The 19,632-nt window shown below is 39.9% G+C and overlaps 2 protein-coding genes across 3 annotated transcripts; one reads left to right on the top strand and one right to left on the bottom strand.

Moving 5' to 3' along the window:
• Positions 1-3,162: 3,162 nt before the first annotated feature.
• LOC146503472 (histone H4 transcription factor) lies at positions 3,163-13,680 on the top strand. Its single transcript, XM_085184001.1, has 10 exons — positions 3,163-3,503; positions 4,005-4,189; positions 5,189-5,415; positions 5,509-5,620; positions 5,700-5,852; positions 5,952-6,026; positions 6,384-6,504; positions 8,289-8,427; positions 8,521-8,645; positions 8,772-13,680. The coding sequence occupies exons 2-10, from the start codon at positions 4,039-4,041 to the stop codon at positions 9,196-9,198; spliced, it is 1,530 nt and encodes a 509-aa protein (XP_085040127.1). The 5' UTR covers positions 3,163-3,503; positions 4,005-4,038; the 3' UTR covers positions 9,199-13,680.
• LOC146503473 (uncharacterized) lies at positions 9,317-12,386 on the bottom strand. 2 transcript variants are annotated; one of them, XM_085184004.1, is made up of 5 exons: positions 12,283-12,386; positions 12,069-12,161; positions 11,883-11,951; positions 11,310-11,427; positions 9,317-11,232 (listed from the first exon to the last, which is right to left on the bottom strand). In XM_085184004.1, exons 1-5 carry the CDS (start codon positions 12,379-12,381, stop codon positions 10,487-10,489), a joined length of 1,125 nt encoding a protein of 374 aa, XP_085040130.1. In that variant the 5' UTR covers positions 12,382-12,386; the 3' UTR covers positions 9,317-10,486. The 2 variants fall into 2 exon arrangements, with proteins under 2 accessions (XP_085040130.1, XP_085040131.1); XM_085184005.1 differs by having other exon boundaries at positions 9,317-11,208.
• Positions 13,681-19,632: the final 5,952 nt, after the last annotated feature.

Genomic DNA, 19,632 nt, shown 5'->3' with positions numbered 1-19,632 from the left:
TGCTGGTGTAATGGTAAGGGGGATATTTTCTTGGCACATTTTGTTTCCCATTAGTAACCAAATGAGCATTACTTAAACACCAAAGCCAACCCAATTAATGTTGCTGACCAAGTCCATCCCTTTATGACCACAGTGTACCCATCTTCTGATAGTTGCTTACTGCAGGATGTCACATACCTTAAATCATCTTAAACTGGTTTCTTGAACATGAGGTTCGTTGTATTCAACTGGCTTCCACACTCACCAGATCTCAATCCAATAAAGCACCTTTGGGATCTGGTGGAACGGGAGATCAACATCACATATGTGTAGTCGACTAATCTGCAGCAACTGTGTGATGCTTTCGTATCAAATATCCCTATTTCCAGCTCCTTATTGAGGACAACTCTGAAGGCAAAAGGGGTTAGCACTAGATTTCTGTACCTTATAAAGTGGCCAGTGTAGACTGACATAAAAATGCAAGGAGGGGAAGTCCAGAAGTCAAGAAGAAATTAAGTCATGATAAATCTGTGTGGTTACTTATGCTTTCCTTGAAATATCTTTCTACAACTTACATCTAACCTCCTAAAATATTATTTTTTACATCAAGAGATACTTGTATCTTGAAGAATTTCCAAAGAAAGCCAAGTCAACTGAAAACTTAGGGTATCTGTGCCAAGGCTCGAACTAAATAATTAAGCAAGAGTACTGAATTGCTATTTAACTTCAGTGTTGCTGGTTTGCATTTCTCCAGAAGGGAAATCTGAGACATTCTCCTTCAAGTCTGGAGTTTGTTGTTTTCTGTTGACCTTACAGTTACAGATGTTCCCTCCTCCAAACTCTGGTAAAATTGAGAGCCATTTAAAGGTTGCATAAATGTATTTTATGCGAGCATTGTTCAGTTCAGTTTAAACAAGCTAGCCAAAGTGCTCTCATCTGAAAACAAAACACTCACTGTTAATGAAATCATGAAAGGACGGATGTACGACTGGAAAGAAACATTAATTTATCCCTTTATCATCCTTTTTGGTGTCTGGTGGTCATTTTCCTGTGAATCAGTCATCCTGACATAAATCTGCATCAATAATTCAGTCGTTATGGGCCCTCGTGTTTGCAGAGCAACATGAAATATTGAATAAGAGATCAGCAATGGCGCTGGAGCTGCCTAGGCTCTCCCCCCCTCCCCCTCTCCGCCCTAAAACACATTTGTGGCTGGTCATGGTCCCTCCCTATATTATACTGTCGGTGCAAGTAAGAGTCTTTATTATATTGTATTGTATATTTTTGAAGTTCATTATGGTGGAAACAATAAACTTCAGTGACCGTCACAAACAAAACAGGAGCTGTGACAGTGAAAAGGTTTTAGGCTTGAATGCATGTGTGGGGAAAATGGCATGTACAATATTTGTATTAAATATTCACAGCACAGAAGAGACTGCAGATGATTTCCCACTTTATTCGTTTTATAGCAGCTCATTTTTGAGAACACAGAGGAATGAATCACCGTGAATGCGCACCACAGTATAAGGCTGCTGTTATGAATACCTGCATTTTGTGCAACACTGAGCAACTTTATTAGTGTAGCACTGACTTCACTTTAGGAGACATGCACTCTGGTGAAAATATTGTATTTCTTTGACAGACAAAGGACTGACGGTCAGCAAATCATGACCTCTAGTGGAGGGGATCTATGGCACAATCTGACAGTGAACCTTGTGAGCCTTGATTGAGAGGTGGCTGCAGGCTGATCTCAGGTTTCCTTCTGCTTACAGTAGCTTCCTGTTTCTGTTGGCATTAAGGGCTTTCTCAGGCTGGTAGGGATAACCAGTTCCTTCAGGTGTAAATCATCTCTTTTCTGTCTATTAACAACCTGTGAAACCTTCCCAGTGTAAGAATACAGTATAGCACAGCACAACAGAAGGGGAATAATTAAGCCTGGGTCATAATTATGAGCCACACTAGAAAAAATGCAGACATTTTGGTCAAAGATCAAAATCATTCCAGATAATAAAGTGAATAAAATAAAGAATAAAGTTGCATGCATGGATGATTTTCAGACTGAGAGGAAACATTTCTGAATTTATACAAGAGAGGACTATTTAACAGTGAAAATTACTGCTATCATTTAATCCGTCCACTGCACGTGAAATAGCTTGATCACAGCAGTCCTTATTGTACAGGTCTGTTTCTTTGTTCACACTCTGTGTCTGGAGGAAATGCTGACAGGGTGGAGGAGAAGTTGTTGTCACTTCCTGGGAGGAGTTTGGTCTGGCATTTAAAGATAAAAACAGACATAAGAGCGGTGGTTTAACTGCACTGCCAAAGAAGGAACAAAGAAGACAGAAGGCTTTCCGAGGTTATCAGTGGTGCTACACTTAAACACAGGGTTGAGATTCTTTTACTATAAAATAATAACTGAGCTGATCAATTAATATAGAAATGTATATATATTTTTTCTAAAAAGTTGATTACAACATCTAAACTAAACTAAACTGGCTGAATTTAAACCGCATATGAATAATCTTGATTGATGATATAAAATATTTTATGTTTGTGACTATTTTATGTCCTCTTTTTTGATACTTTCCTAAATAGTACTTTAAGTGAACTCAGGGCAGGTACTGAAGTATTTTATTAGTATTTTTTACTTAAATGAAACTCCATAACTAAACCATACTACTCCATATTCATTCAGAGGATCTTGTTATTTTATGTTTTATGGATATTAAAATGTAAATACAAGAATATATTAAAATAATGTATATTTGTGTGTGTGTATTATCCCTGCAGTAAATAACCAAATTAAATTATATTTATATTTTTAGTCTGATACAATAAAGAAATATTAATTGTAGCCCAAAATCATGATATCATCACAGCATTTAAGGAGGTCTAGAATTGGACCTTTTTAAAGTTAATTTTAGGATACAAAGGGAAAGGTTGACTTGTTCCTTCACTACAAAATACATTTTTCTCATAAATGTGAGGATTTATTTTAAGAAATTAAGAAACAGTTTTTCTTTTCTTTCACCTTTCTTTGAGTTTATGTATTTATTTCAAATTGAAATTCTATGGCGTGGCACAAAATTAAGGCCATAAAATTCGAGCTGGATGAGTTTAAATACCTGGAATCAGTCATCCGGAGAAGAAGAGAGTGCAGACAGGGTGGAGTGGGTGTAGATGAGCTTCAGGGGTGATTTGTGATAGAAGGATAGAGAGATAGATGTAGATAATCCATTGTGGGACCGTCTAAAGAGAGAAGCTGAAAGAAGAAGAAGAAAAAGAAGAAGCAGAAGAGGGGGATAATAATAATAAGAAGTGTATAAAAACAAAATGCTATTTACTTCAGGCTTTAGTTTGCTGCGGTTTCCAGTGCAGTAGGTGGCGATATGCTCAGCTTTCCCGGCACAGTTTTAAGAATAAACGAAGAAGAAGTGACAGGAAATAAACAAAGCCAAACAAGCTGAGAGGAGGGAAGAACAAGGAGGAGCTCAGATCTGCTACACAAAGTGATATTAACTACTGTAAGAAACATTTATGAAAACCTTGTGTATCACTAGAGTTAGAAACAACAGTATGAATTTATACAATCCCGGGTTAAAATGTACAAGCTGTATTAATTTAGGAAAAGTCGGATAAAGAGCACAGACCTGTGACAGGTTTCGCGGGAGCTAAGCTGTTAGCCAGATAAACATCATCTACACAAACACAACTTCTTAAGGATGAAGTAAACTGTTGTTAGCTGTGAACGGCCTCATTAACTGTTATGACCAAAAAAATATATTTTAAAAATATATGTTTTGATGTGGTTTTAGTTATTCATTCAGTCAGATAGTAAGAACTTTGGCGCTAACTTCAGCTAATGACTCTTCAAACATTTACAAACATGTTTCACTTTCCATCAGTCCTCGTTATCACATGCTAACTAGCAAAACGGCGTCTTTAGTAGTTTAGATGTCGTAGTTCAACGTTTCCTTTTCTCCCTGGGTTAAACATGTGTGCCTGCTTTCCGTGTGGCTGGTTAGGGTGTGACGGGCTGAGCTCACAGGACTCAACGACATGATGACAACAAAGAAACTCGGGAACTTTGAGGTGGTCTGTGAGTGGGGTTCGTGCAGTTTCACGGGGCGCTCCATGGAGGAGCTCAGCGACCACATGTGTCTGCATTTGAAGGACTACCTGGGGGACAACGATGCCCTGGAGGAGCTGGGTAAGCGATTTTGCGTGCAAGGGTGGGCGAGGGGTCCGCTTTTGTTGGGCAGCACATTAAGTTTATTAGCATGGGGTTTAGTGGTCAGTGTTTGGTCCAAGTGTTGTCCAGTTTAAATATGCCTGTTGAATTTTACAAAGAGGTGTTATTGTTACTGAACTCTCATTGTGGTTGTGTGTAGATCAGTGCAAGTGATTGGATTTTATTGTCATTTAAAATTTTGGCTTACAGTGATTTATATGAACAAGATTACAGAGATAAAAAATATCATTGTGCTGTTTGCTGTTGAACAGCATTTCTCTTGTTTTGCCTTTCAGCTCATCCTCTCTTTTATACTTTTGTCCCTCCATCGGCCAGGCTGTGGCACATTTTCTTGTTCTGGGTTCTTTTGTGACCTCTTGGATGAGTCCCTGAGGTGCTCTTAGAGTAATTTTGGTGATTCAGTAATTCTGCCTTTGTAGATATTAAATTGTCTTTAGCTAAAATTAAAATTAGTTTGATGATCTGAAACAAATATGCAAAAAAGAAAGAAAGAAAGAAAAATCAGGAAAGGGGCAAGTTTATGGATTAAACTAATTGTGATGTCTGTACTATTTTACTGGTAAATGCTTATTTTAATCACTCACCACTACCAGTCATCTCTGCATCATCTAACCATAACCTGCTTATATTACGAATGCAACGAATGGCAGTGCTGCAGAGTGCGCTATAAAGCGCCCTGCTTCACGGTGTATTTATGAGTCACAAGTAAAACTGCTTTTGTAGCTACAGTCAGATTTTGCCGGTACATGGTTTTAGTTTTATTTTGTGACAGCAACTGTCTCTACTCAACACCAGACTATACGATGGGATACTTCTCAACCTCATGCTGATCACGGTTAATCTGGTTTTCATGTTATTGTACATGTGGGTGCTTTAAATTTTTTAAAGTTGCTTTAAACATTCTGTAATGACATTGCAATAATCACTGATTCCCTTTCTTTCTTTCTTTTTCATTAGATGAATATGCGTGTCTCTGGAATGGGTGTGAATTTCTCTCCATGGGTAGCCCTGCAGAGCTGGAGGTCCATGCTTATTTCCACAACTACCATGGGAAGCTCAAGTTCATTGGGTCACAGCTGCTCAAGTCCCGTCCAGATCTTCCCAGCTGCAATCAAGGCATGCACAGCAACAATCTGGTCCCTGAAGGATCAGACGGATATGTTTGCCAGTGGGAGCAATGTGATGTAGGTATTTTTCATTTAAGTTATCCAGTCTTTACTAAACGATTGATATATTATCATGGGATTTATTTCCTTTCCTTGTTTTCTTTTTTAAAGTGTACATTTAATAATCCTGAGTGGTTCTATCGACATGTGGACAACCACATAGAAAGTGCTGAACCACAGTCTCTGCCTCAACAACAGCAGGCGCTCTTCTGCCAGTGGGCAGGTACGACCGGGAGCTTTTTAAACGTTCGTGAGACGCCATCTCCTTGGACACCGTGTGACGTTTCCCGTTTTGTTCACAGGCTGCGACGCCTTTTTCAAGATCAGATACCGTTTGAGGGAACATATGCGGAGTCATACCCAGGAGCGCCTTGTCGCCTGTCCTACGTGTGGCAGCATGTTCTCCAGCAACACAAAGCTGTTTGACCACCTGCACAGGCAAGCTGAGCCAGTAGGTGAGACGGACGCTTAAGCTCGCATTAAATTTCTATGATGTTGATGTTTTAATTGCGCCGCCTTATTGCTGATGTTTGTATGTGTACTTATCCTAACAGAGACGCTGGTTTGTGAACACTGTGGGAAAGCTTTTTCCAGCGAGAGGCTTTTGAGGGATCATGTTCGTCAGCATGGTGAGTTTTATTTCTAAGTTTTCTTTTGGGATTAAATTGTTTTTATGGCTGTTTGTCTTGAAATATTAGAAATGGAGAGAGCAGTTTATGAGCAGTTTATCGCACATTGCTACAGATTTTCTTTTGTTTCTGTTGTCAAGCTCCCTACTGTGTGGTCTTTAGATTTGTATTCATTGAGCTCTTATTTTGTACTGAGTTATGTCATTTGGTTGGTCAGGTGTACAAAATCTGATCTATTTGAGTTTCTTTGTGATCTGATAGTTATTAAACGTTAATAGATCCATGGTGGATCTCTGACTCAGTTTGATCATCTGTTACATGCATTGCCCCCCCCCCTTTTTTTCTTTTTACTCTCAGTGAATCAGGTGAAGTGCCCCTTTTGTGACATGACCTGCACCACTTTGGCTGCTCTGAAGATCCACATCAGGTTCCGCCATTGTGATGAGCGTCCGTTCCCGTGCGACTTCTGTGACAAAAGGTAGATCCTCAAACACAGCTCATCAAGTGTTCAGTTAACAGCAAACGCACTCTTAACTCCATCGTTTTCTTTAATCTGGCAGCAAAAGCTGGCTTATCAAGTTTCAGCTATTTCAGTAAAATTCTGTATCGTGTATTTGTGAGGAACCGTGTAGCATTTTTGACATCCAAAGTCAGAAGGAAGTTTTCATTCCAGCTGACTCATTATTTCCTTCAGTTTGTGTATGTGTAAGTAATCCCTGTGAGGCAAAAACTCAGCCTTCAGGTGACTTTAAATGCTTAATTTCTGCTCTTAGCTTGTCAGTGTCCTTAACATGGTGCTCTCAGGTACACAGCTCTGTTTGTGAATACAGGATTCGCTAAAAAAGGTCTTTCAGACTGAGGAAGAACAAAGTGGGTGCACCGTGGGCCTGGTATATAACAAACAGGGATTATTCTTAACTGTGATTTATGCAAAGCTACTCTAGTATAGAATCAAAGAACAAAAATGGGAGCTGAGCTCAGGATAATATCTGCTCTTTAGATCTTTTTATTATATGTTTTTAGTCAAAATGCTCCCTTTAATATCTGCTTCAAATGTAACCAGTCTTTAGTCGTGCCTTAAAAATATTGTATACCCTTTAAGGAATTCTCCTAATAAGACCATAACCAAACTATTAGGAAAGGTTCGTTAAAATATTGTGTTTAAAGGGGTCTTTAAAGAAAGAGCCACAAAATATGAAAAAAGAAACCAGTTCCTTGTTTTATTGTCTTTCAATCATTTATGTCTCTGTATGAGATATATTGGTTTGCAGCCTCCTGTGATGTCAGAACAGCCTAATCATCGTCTCCAACTGACCCTCCCCCAAAGGAGAATCAGCAGGATTGACATACAGATGTTTGTAACTGTTTCTGTTTCATTTGGGGTGTTTTTTACTCGCGCATAATAGACATTTTTATTTATGAAGTAACCACAAAGAACAGGAAAATGCCGGCACTTCTGTTCAGTAACACAGACTTTACTGCCTATGCTGACCAGTCCTGCTTATGTGCATATTCCTGGCTGGAGCTCAGTTGCACAGCAGCTCGTTTGCTTTTAAAGCCCCCCGATACGCCCTGTTAGGAGATGAGTTAAAAGCAGGGGTACAAAGGTGGGGAAAAATTAGTGACCTGTGTGGTATTTTTCAGCTGAAACTTGAAAAACATATTAATAGAACACATGAGGGTAGAAACGGGCCATAATATGAGCCCTTTTAAGTTGCAGTGCAATTTTTGACTCATCTGTATTGAAAATGTAAACAACTATAAGTAAGTAAGAAGTAAGAGGCTCAAACACGTGACATGTGAGTGAGAATGCTGCTAGAGCCACATCTTTATTACCAAAATCAGTTTTTACCCCTCAGCCTTGAAAGGCCGATGGGGTATTGTCGTAACCCTGCTGTGCAGGCGGCTTGGACACTCAAATTTGTGAATACAAAAAAGGAGGCGACATAGGATTTTTAAATTCATACCATAAGTGATTCTACAAAAAGTCTCAGATGAGTTTGAAACTCAGTGACTTGGTCCTCAAGGTCAGAGGTCAAGTTTTCTAAAGATCTTGCAAATGCGATAACTCGAAAAAGATGTCACCAAGTATTTGAAATTGACACCAAATCTCCCTCAGGTTGGAATCTCAGTGAGGTCAACTATTCTGAAAATCACTTTGGATTTTTACAGTTATACCAGAGGTGCATCTACAGGGAGGCTGAGGGGTAAAAGCTACAGTCGCCAGTATTTTTAACTGTTTCCATCTTTATTTCCCCACAGATTTAAGAACCAGCGCGATCTGCAGAAGCACACAGAGGTTCACAATGAGGGCACCATGTACAGCTGTACAGTGGAGGGTTGTGATTATACTTGTCATACGTTCCAAACAATGAGCCAGCACTTCAAGAGAGTCCATGAGGTTTGTAACACAGTGTCGTCCAACATATTACCTGGTCAGATCATCTCAGCCTGCTGTGACTGTAGATATACTAATGGTTTTTTGTTGATGTAGGTTGGGGGAATGGCTAAATATAAATGCCATATCTGTGATAAGGTGTTTTCTTGGTGTTACACTCTTACACTTCACCTTCGTAAGAAGCATGAGCTGAAGTGGCCCTCTGGACATTCCCGCTTTAGGTGAGTCACCTGTGGTAGTAGTCATCCTCTCTGCTTTACAGTCCTCTGGGTGCGACAAATATAATTTAAGTAGAGCTGAAAAAACGTAAAAACTCAAATGGAGTCCTCTCCTCTCCTGTCATACAGGTACAGGAAGGATGTCGATGGTTTCCTGAAGTTAAATATGGTGCGCTTTGAGACTGTTGAAGTGACAAAGGAGATCATGAAGAACATGGCCAAGAAGCCTCAGAGCCTTCAGAAAAGTCCGAGTGGCAGCAGTCAGGACGAGAGCGCTGCTGTCACGCCGGAGAGCGGCCGAAGCTCTCCCACAGGATCCTCCTCGCCCTCCTCCAGCTCCTCCTACTCCTCAGAGTTCTCAGGAGGTGAGGACATGTCGTCTCAAGCCAGCCCCAGAGGCAGCGACTCTCCTGTGTACTGTGTGATGAGCACCATTCCTCACATTGAGGACGAGTCTGCAGGACTGATGCAGGAGGACTGTGATGGTTTTGGGGCTTCCGGAGCAGTCCAGGCTTTGACGGAGGTTGCGAGGGGCCTCGGCATGGATGTGGTTTAAGTGTTCACTGTGCTCTGGGTCAGATGACCCACACCCAGTGTAGGCTTTATGCAATTAATTTGGTTTGTTTGTGCATATTTTGTTGTGGAGCTGTTAGTGGAGACATCATTGGAGCGGCTGTATTTTTTGTTGTTGTTGTTTTTAATTTATCCTAACCTTTCCTCACATTCTCCAGCATTTCATATATTGAAATCTTATAGGCTCAAATACCACAACCTTGCTTTTAAAGCCTTTGTACAAATATGAACCACAGGTAAAAATTTCTGTTAAAGTTTTTATGAATGGGGGAGGAGTTAAAAGCACTAGGAAGCTTGTTCCATGAAATGTTCACTGAATTCCGAAGACTTTATTTTTTGTTGTGACCTTTGTTGAATTTTATTGTTACACAGTTAAATACATTTTTGAAACAAGAAAAGATCGTGCCATGTTTTTGTGTCTTTTTGTGGCTTTGAGGTTTTAGGGATGCTAATGAGGGTTAATCCACATCTATTCATACATCCTCACTTTTAGCATTTAGCTCAAAGCTTATGTGCAAAATACAGCCTTACAGACAGAATCTCCATAAACTCCATAAATCGGCAGTTTTTCATTTTCCAGTTTCTTTAGAGGCCAACCTGAGCCCAACTTAAAAAAAAAAGTAAGCACATGAACATGAATCTGCTTACACTTTAAGGTGTAAATAATCAGTGCTGCTCACTGTGTGGAGTACCACAGAAACCTAAATGACCAGTGAACACAAGACAGACGCTGTAAATATATACTTTTAAATACCTCATAGTACCCATCATGTCCTAATGATCTTTGTGAGTCCTCTGTTACCAGCTCCCAACTTGAGTTAGGGAAATCAGTCTGCTTTTAAGATTGGATTAAACTTCGCTTTTAGGTCAAGCTTACATTCAGAGCTGGATCAACCCTTCAGCTATGAAGCAAATGGCTCAGACTGCTGGGAGACCTTCCTTGAAAACATTCAACATGCATTTATAAGCCATTATTTTATGTCTTTAATTTGTGTGTTCTCTCTTGGAGTTTGAAATGTTGCTGTTTTTTCCATTATCTTCAATTTTTCCTTCACTTCACCCAGCTCCAGGACATTCTTCCCCTCGATGAACCTGCTTCTGTCAGAGGTACTTTCTCCCACTCTGGCTGATTACTCAGAGATTCCTAGTGCCTTGATGTGACTGTTTTTATTTGGCTCGGTATAAATAAAACTGAAGTGAGAGATGAAATTTGAGAATGTGAGCTCTCCCTTTCTGAGCCTACTCTGGAGACTCAGGGTCCCAATACTGCATTAGAGCCAGTATGAGGCCGCTGGCGTCTGCAGCGGTGTCGACACTTCTCTCGACAGAAGTGTCTCCCTCACTCGAAGGAAATAAAGAGGTGACGTGATACCTCTTGCTACAAGAGGTTTCCTGATTGCCTTGCAGGTATTCAGTGAGTAGTCTTTAAGGGTGTGTTTCCTAAAATGGAAACTGTGTGTGTCCCTCATTGTCTCCCATGAAGACGTTTGGCAGGGATGCGGCTTGGTGCCTGGATAAGACGCATTAAATCTAATGCTGTTAGGATACAGGAAAGAGCAATCACTCATGTTAGTGTGTTGCACTTGCATGTTGTGTGCTGGTGGATGTGTATAAGTTGTGATGAATGGAGATGGATAATACTGCAAAGTCTGAGAAGAACCAAACGGACTGTTGAACATTTCGTGCCTCATTCTCTTTGCTTTGTGGATGCCTTCACACTCAAACTGCCTCTTCCTGTCGAGCGATCCGCTGTGTCTGCCATCAAGGTCAGAAGTGACTATTGATTCCCCGAACTTCTCTTTATGAGGTAAATCCTTTGTTGGGCTAGGTTGGTGGATTTGGTGTTTCTCTTTCTTATCAGGCGTTGAGTGCTGGTCCTGCTTCTCACAGTCAAGTTTCTCCCTGTTCGCACGGCTGTGGGTAGACACTGGTGGAGGCGTTTGAAGGTCAGAGACAGAACAGTCACAGCTTGTAGTTTCACTCTTGCTTCCACCTGAAGAGAATTCAGACGAAGAGTCTAAGTCCAAGAAAAGAATCAGTGCTACATTTCTGTTTTTGCTGCAAAAACTACTTAATTACTGGCGTGAAACTCACCTGAACACGGCTGTGCACACGGCTGGTGTAGTCCCTTTTGTTGCACAGAGGCAAAGAGACTGCTAGCAGGACACTCAGGTGTCAGCTCCTGTTGACTGCTGTGCATTTGTTGCAATTTCTGGTAAATTAAATATCACATGTTGTTTATCAGACAAATCAGCTGTGCAATACAAGATCAGTGTGATCCATTAATATTATCCCTCTGCGAACCTTTCACAATACTGTGAGCAATACAATTCATAATAACAGTATTATTGTAACATACCTCTGAGCTGAAAAACAATAAAGCTCAGGTAGTTTATCTTTTAGGAAATGAATTACACTCAAAATAAGAGTACGGGGAGGTGCTGAAGACACAACACAACAAATCCAATAGATGGGCGACAGCAGAGCGACTGGCAGAAGACCACGCCAGGGTGCCACTTCTGTCAGCTGAGAGCAGGAACCGGAGCCTACAGTTTGCATGGGATCACCAATGCTTCCACACATAACTCCCAAAACATGTAGAGACGTTCAAAACTACCACAAATCCCAATAAAAAGAAAAAAACAATTCAATTTATTTAGCGCTCACCTTGAGTTGTTTGTGGTGGTAAATTTTCCACGCAATACACACGTGCAGCGCGCCCCATCTCCCTCGTATCTGGAAAAGAAATCCTTCATTTTAATGAAACAATTTCATCTATTTAAAAGGAAACTGAAGTAACATTTTATATATTTTAGTTACTGTATTGATGAGATTCTTGAGTTTTTTACTCACTGTTGAGTTAGAGGATCTAGTTGTTGGTCTGTGCGAGGCTGTGATGGGTGCAAAGAAAGTCCTCGCTGTTTGTCCGGGCAGGTTTGTGTTAAACTGCAGCAAGATGTAAAAGATGGATATCAGTGAGGAGTAGGTAAAAGCAGGTGAGGGGCCTGGAATAACTTCCAAGTCTGAGCAGCTTCACATGAGGATAGTTAAAGTAATCACATCTCACATTTCTGTCCTGAGGTCCCATCAATGCTGGATTTGGCAGGATGCTCGAGGACTGGTGCAGGACGGGAGTGAAGGCATGCCGCGGGGTGTTCTGATGCATGTGGAGAAGTTGACGGAGCAGGCTGTGGTCGCAGGAAGTAGACTGATGAGACAGAAACAAGTGAGAGTTTTAGTTTCTGAGCTAAGGTGGCAGATCGCATGCTGTAGAGCAGGAGATTTTAAAGTCTTACACTATGGGGCAAGTTAGTTAACCACAACATAAGCCTTGTTTTCTTGCCCTATATCTGTTTACATTGTGGTAAATTGGCTTCATTTAGAGTATCAGAAAATCCCACTTAAAGCGTTTCACCGGCTCTTATATTGAAACTGAAGAGAACTTTCAAACAGGATGATTTTCCTGGGAAGTTTTGGATACTACGGAGCTCCCCGATCTCCAGTTCATTGTGGTTTTTGATTTAAGGGCACCAATCATTAAGAATGTTTTCTAAAACATATTGCACAGTATTGACTAAACCTTTCAGGCAATTTGCTTTTCAAATCACATGCAAATGACTGTATCTTGTTAGCTGGCATTACAGATGGTAATCCAATTGAGGCATTTTGTGTGCCAATCCATTTAATTAATTTAAAATCCATCCGTTTCAAGGACACATGATTAGTAATGCTGTTAGTGAATGGGAAGCAAAGTGATGAATATAATATTAGAGAAAATTAATCTCTAGTGATTTATTGTAAATGTGGGACACATAGGAAAGAAGCAGAAAATAACCTGATCATAAGACAGTCCTCACCTATTTCATTCATATCAACAGGTAATTAACCAGCACACAGTATTAACGTATTGGTCTCTGTGCTCGCAGTGCACAGTGGGCTCTGTAGTTTTGCTCACTGGGACTACAAACATTTAAAAACTATTAAAAAAAAAGTTTCCGACAACCTGTCTTCGCTGCAGCAATCCAATAGCCTGATCCCTCCTTTCTCATAAAGACAAGATTAGCGAGAGGCTACACATCCTATGTTCTCTAAATTTCGTGCATGTCAGCGTGCCACAGAAATCCTTTAATCTCGTAAAGGAGCTGTTTGTTAGGCGAACAGCAAACAGAGTGAATAAGGCTTCGGAAACATCTTGCTGTGTCATCGGAGGGCACAGATAGCACCGGGGCTCGCCTCTGACATGACATGTGCTCTTTTTTTTCCATGCTCAGAAAAAAGAAGGTTATTAATTTGAATCCTTTATTTTTTAACATGTCCTTAGTAAAACAAACTGGCACAAACGACAGCTGAACAGGTCGTTAAGGTCGTTTCTGACAAATGTTTTATTCACCTCTTCTAATGATCATCAACTAAACTTCTAAGAAACATTTTACTGTTTTCAGGCAGTTTATTGGTCAAAAAGCAGCTTTACAAAAATGGAAAAACAGCTATCACTTGCAGTCCCAGAGCAACTGTAACACAAGTTAATTTGATTTAATCACCTGAATCATCACATAATTAACATAACATGGTGAAAATAGATGTAATTTTATGTTTGAGAAGTATATTTACACAGTATATATAAATTGTCCCCGTCTTACAGCAGGGGTCCCTCTCACAATTTAATATTTGACATTTTCCCTTCCAAAGTCATGTATGTTTTATACATTTATGAGTCTTACCTGTGAGCACCAAGTCCTTTTAAATTTCAGCTAAACGGTGGGGGAAAATATCCAGATCAATTCAGCCGAGCATTCAGGAGCGTGAACCCTGTTTGTTGTCCCTCTGCAGGTCCTAACTTCATGTCAACAGGAACCACTTGTTGCTGTCAATTGGTCAGTGTTACTTATCAACACTGGGAAAGACCATTAACTACTCCTAATGGCTTAAACTAATCCCATCAGCCATATAAATCTTTGTGATTGAGTTTAGGGAAAGACAGCTTGTGTGGCAGCAGAAGGGATTCCACAAAGACAGACAATGGAAACCTGGCTTGCAAATAATTGCATCACCTCCAGCCATTTCTATTGTTAAAAGAATCCCGTCCAGCACCGCGCAGGACAGCGCAACGTGTAAATATTCAGCAGGTCGATGTGGTTTCAACACTAATAAAACATGTTTTGTTAGTGAGCAAAACTTTAAGAAATTTAAATGCTGCAAGCTATTATCGATCGTTTTTAACTTGTCTGATGAACCCATAACACTGCACACTTAAAGAAACAGAACTATACAGCAGAAAAATAAAGTTTCACGGGATTGTGTTACTTTGTCGATGTGCAGGGCACAAGAGAAATGGATACGTGACAAAGCAGCGACAGGCTTTAAAAGCTTTCTGCTGTGGGTTAAAGGATTTCCAATGACTGAATATTTTCACATTTTTGTCCATTCATCTGTTTGTCTGTCCTGTCACAAGTCACAAAGAATCACTGCTCCTCCTTGAGCAAGGTGTCAAACATCAGGTCTGGGGGCCAGAATTGTCCCGGCATAGGCTTTGGCTTTGGAACATATGAAAGGCTGAAAGAGGCCATAAATAAATGGACTTTTAACTGTAATTTTTTTAGTCTTACAGCTTTTTCTGCTGTTAAAGACCTCCCCCACAGCCATCCACGCTACACCACAGGCGTTACATAATGGATACATTTTTCGTCTACTACAGAAAGTTTGGTTACTAATAAAAGTGAGCTATCAGAACTTTTTTCTTAATGTTACACATATACATGCACAAAATTAAACAGGTGGACCTTCACTTGTCCGACCCATTTTACATCAAAGCGGGCTGCATGTGCCCCTCTGATTATGTTTCCGTACCCAAGTTGTGCTCATGGTCAAGGCCACATTTGTCATTTTATGGACACTTTTCTATTTTCACAGCATGAGCTTCATGCATGCTGCTCACTTACCATCTTTAACATGAGATTCTCCAGACTGATAAATTTTGCATGCACATGTGCTGTATGCCACACGCTTCCTTTTAGATGGCAATGATCATGCTGTACAGGAGTGGCCCTGTTGGTTGACTCCCACATTAGGAGGAAGTGGTTGGTGACTTCCTATCACTGTCCTAGTACGCACTATGTGGTCACACCTTTGTGAAACTAAGCACTTATCAACACAAGCTGGAATCATCCAGAAAATGGTGTTACCCTGTAAAAATCGATCAGTTGCCCCACTTTGCCACAGAGTTTCAGCCAGAAAGAAGCATGCGGTCACATGATGTTACTGTGAGGCTCAACATGGAAGCAGCGTCAGCGCTAATATGACACCATCATCCGCATAAGAAAATCTACTGGCTGGTTCCGAACATATCTACTCCGAGTATAGCGCCAGTGTTCAGCTTTCCACATGAAATGGGGTTAAATACTCGGATTCTTTGAATTCTGTCATCTGGCTCAAGCTCCATGTCCCAAATGGCCCCAGACAAATTGTGCTACCCTTCGATTGGATCCCATTAAGCAGAACATAAGACGATGATTGGATGAGGCTTTGGGATGACATGTTCTCCTCGATTAGCTAATTCCATTCTCACTAACCATCCAAATCCGGTTAGTGTGGGCAGGGTTAAAGCTGCTCCTGCACTGAACATTACTCAGTGAGCGATCTATTGCCCTTTTTAACCTCAAGCACCAAGACTAATTAGACAACTTAAAGCAGCTTCTTCAGAATGGAACTACAAAGACTACTTTAGCTATTAAAAACCTTTCACTGATTAAAACAGATTTGTTTCTTTAGAATAAGAATCCTTTTTTATATATTTTTATTTGTATTTACACAAAATTCCCTTCACAGCTCTGCCCAGTGTGAGCCTGGGCACCAATCAGGTGGTTGATTAAACAAACCTGTGTTAGTTTGCAGAGCCTGTGAAATGGTGATTTGAAATCTAAATCGCCAAATGAGCTTCCTCCATATTACTTATTTGTGCAGAATGTTAACTTTTAGTTATTTATTTAACACAAACTAAGCCAAAACGAGAAAAGAAAGTCCTGCTTCCACAGGAATCGCGAGGGTAAGTAGCAGCTGGGTGCTGCCTATTGAATGCACTTGGTTAACCGATCCTCAGCAGGTCTGGGCGCCTCTATCAAAGCAGATGTTTGTCTGTTTCTGGTCTGGAGCTTTCAGGTGTGTGTTAACACAATACTGGAGTTTTCCCAGGAGTGGATACCCCAACAAATCCATGTATCTGACTGATAAAGCCTTGCTCCAACAGGAAAATGTCTGGAAAAAGAAAAAAATCAAGGTGCTGCAACGGCTGCGTCAAAGTCCAGACCTCAGCCTGGTTGAAATGCTGTGGTGGGACCTTAAAGAGACCTGTGCATAAACCAGTAAAGAAGAGTGGGCAAAAGTTCCTGAGCCAACCATGTGAGAGACTGTTAAAGTAATACAGAAAATTATTACTTCAAGCTATTGCTGCTGAATCCTGAGTGTACTTTTGACACTGCTTCTGCATTTAGGTTTCATTTTTAGTTTCATCTGTTTGTTCAATCTGTCTGGTACATAAAACTGTATTCACTTTTTTCATTACTGTATAGCCATTACTTTCTGTCATCTAGTGCATTATTATAATTAGCTTGATTAAAATCTACAATATGAGAAGCTAACTTTACATGAAACATGCAAACTCATGAGCTCCTAAAAATAACAACTTGCAAAAAAGGCCACAAGGCTGAAAAGTGTGACACTGGAGTTGCATGATTTTGGTTCAACAGCCCAGATGAGTATACTAGGAAAGTGAAATGCAGGCTGAAGGTACTTAGTAAGTTATTTATTGTTTTTAGGAAGTAAAATGTGGCCTTCTTTGTCCTCCACAGCTGTACAGGAACACTGGAAGTTGTTAGAGGGATCTCAGTTACTGCGACGTTTTGCAAGCAGTTCCCTGTCAAACAAACAAACGTCACAGTATTATTAAATTATCATTTGAACCTTAAATTCATTTAAGCATTTCACTTCATTGATGCAAGTATTTTACATGTACCTGTTTACACTGAGTTGAATTTATTTTGTGCCTGCATGCCTTGTTCATTTAATAACTGGTGCTTATGTTTGTGAGAAGCAGTTGTACATTTATAGGATATAAGGGATTATTAAACTCCACTGGGGGGAAATGAGCTGCATAAATTACTTTAAATCATTTTTATGTTTTTGTTTTGTCATATTTTCAGTCCATAAGTCTGGCATACTGGTATGTGTTAAAGGAACCCCCCCCCCCCCCAAAAAAAAAACAAACAAACAAAAAAAACAAAAACAAAAACTGATAAATGCATATCTTAGGACGGTGATGAACAAACAGTGAGCCTGCTGCCCTCTCGTGGGCAGCGAGGGTACTGCCGGTGGGCAATAAGAGCTCATTTCTAACAAATACTTGTACTAAGTGAAATTCTCATGACATTTAAACATTTTAAATAAATATAAATACGTGTTTTTAAAAGTTGCACCTTTTAAACTTTTAATCCTGTAGGATACTTTTGATTTGATTCTTCCATAAAATCCTTTGAGACTGGTTTCAAAATGAAACAGATTTCCTCATTTAAAATCACCGTTTGGATCCTAAAGGTCATCTTTAAAGTGAAGTTTAACATTTTAAAGAGAAACTCAACTGATCAAGCAAAAGCCTACATTTAAAAAATGATATTCTTCCTTTTCAGATCTTTTTGTTGTGTCTTTAGCTTCACTCGAAAAAGACACGAGTACCTTAGGTCAGGTATTGAGGTTTGGGGGATTAGTTCAGTTATTAGACAAAGGATGTTGAAGATGGATCTGCCAGGCGGGGGTGGGGGGGGGAGAGGACCACAGAGGAAATTCATGGATGCAGTGAAGGAGGAGGGTTGGCATGATAGAGGAGGCCGTTAGGAATAAGGTGAGATAGAAGTTCCACTGAGGCGACTCCTACAATGGTCACATGAAAGAAGAGGAAAAGAAATGCTCACATATATGCTTGTTTGATGATCAGAGATTTGACTGAAGGTTTGTGTGGGCAGCACAAGAATTTGTGTTTAGATACATTACATTTTGTCTCCACCAGAGGGCGCCAATAACCATATTATTCAACATGCTTTTTCTAATGGTCAGATTTTAGGAGCTCTCATAAAAAGCCATTGTAATACTATTGGGTACTATTATTGCTAAAATACACATTTAAATTATCATGTGCTTTATCCTCTATCTGAACAGTTATTTGCCCGCAGTGTCCTCATGATGTTCCTGTTTCTGCAGAACTATCAGACAAACACGAAGCAAGTGCAGAGAGAAGAAAAACTCAGAGGTGGAGGCCAAAACAGGAACTTCCAAGTTCTCACTGAACCATTTGTGGTTAACCACTTTAACCGTTTTGGTGCCACTGTTTATATACCTGAGAGTCCTTTCTGTTTAAATGTTCAGTTTCTCTTTCTCAGAAACCTGTTATTGTTCATTACTTACATGCCTTACTCCAGAGATTAATTATATTTTAAGGATTTCAGTCTGACTGATCAACATTGTGTTAAAATTAAAAATGTATTTTTTCTCCCCTGGATAGTTCAGATTAAAACATTCTGTAAATGTTATTTATTAAGACCTTTCTGCGTCTTATATTTCACCTCGCCTCCCATGCAAACAGGAGCTCAGATCTCAGGAGGTTAACACATCATTTTCTCAGAGAGCCTTTCTGGGTTTCAGTGATCAGCTTCATGCCTAAATTGCCTTTATGGTAATGCTCATTCTTCAGTTTGATTTTCTGATTTGCACCTGTTTTTTCTTGTGTAAAGTGCTTTAGACGTAAAATAAATATAGAGTGTCAGCATGTATATGTGTATGCATATATGTTGCTTAATATTTTAGTTATTATTAGTTTTAAATTCCTAGACTAATTCTATTTTATTCTTACTTACCCCATGATTCAGAAGCTTATAGAACCACTGTTAACAATAACCTTAAGATGACCCAATTTGGGCCAAGCTTTAGCTATTGGACTACAAAGGCGCGTTAGGGACACATTATGAAAAAAAAAAGCCATTGCTCTTTTTGCAAATAAAGTCGAAATAATATTTAGAGAATTGTGAAGCCCTTCAGAATCAGTTTCAATAACAAAGAAATTATTTTATCTTTTAACACATAAACACAGTGTAGTAATAATAATGGCTCAGAAGAGATGGCGTTAAAAGCTGCATCTGGTCAGAAGGAAAAACCTAAATAAACCTGGAAAAGTTGGCAGATTTGCGCAACATGAGACGGCTGACAGCAGATAGACGCAAAGACAACTGATGGTCAGCCTCGTGCAGTAGAGAAGATTTATATCACAAGACCGCTTCTTAGCAAGTATTTAGACTTTAATCTGAATTTTTTTCCCCCCTTCTGTGCCCCTAGTTCTCTGTCATAGCCCCGCTACCCAGGCCCTGTGACCGGCCAA

Source organism: Neolamprologus multifasciatus, chromosome 14 (assembly GCF_963576455.1).
Source record: "Neolamprologus multifasciatus chromosome 14, fNeoMul1.2, whole genome shotgun sequence".
In the NCBI taxonomy this organism is placed as follows: domain Eukaryota; kingdom Metazoa; phylum Chordata; class Actinopteri; order Cichliformes; family Cichlidae; genus Neolamprologus; species Neolamprologus multifasciatus.
This window is presented reverse-complemented; position numbering and strand designations above follow the sequence as displayed.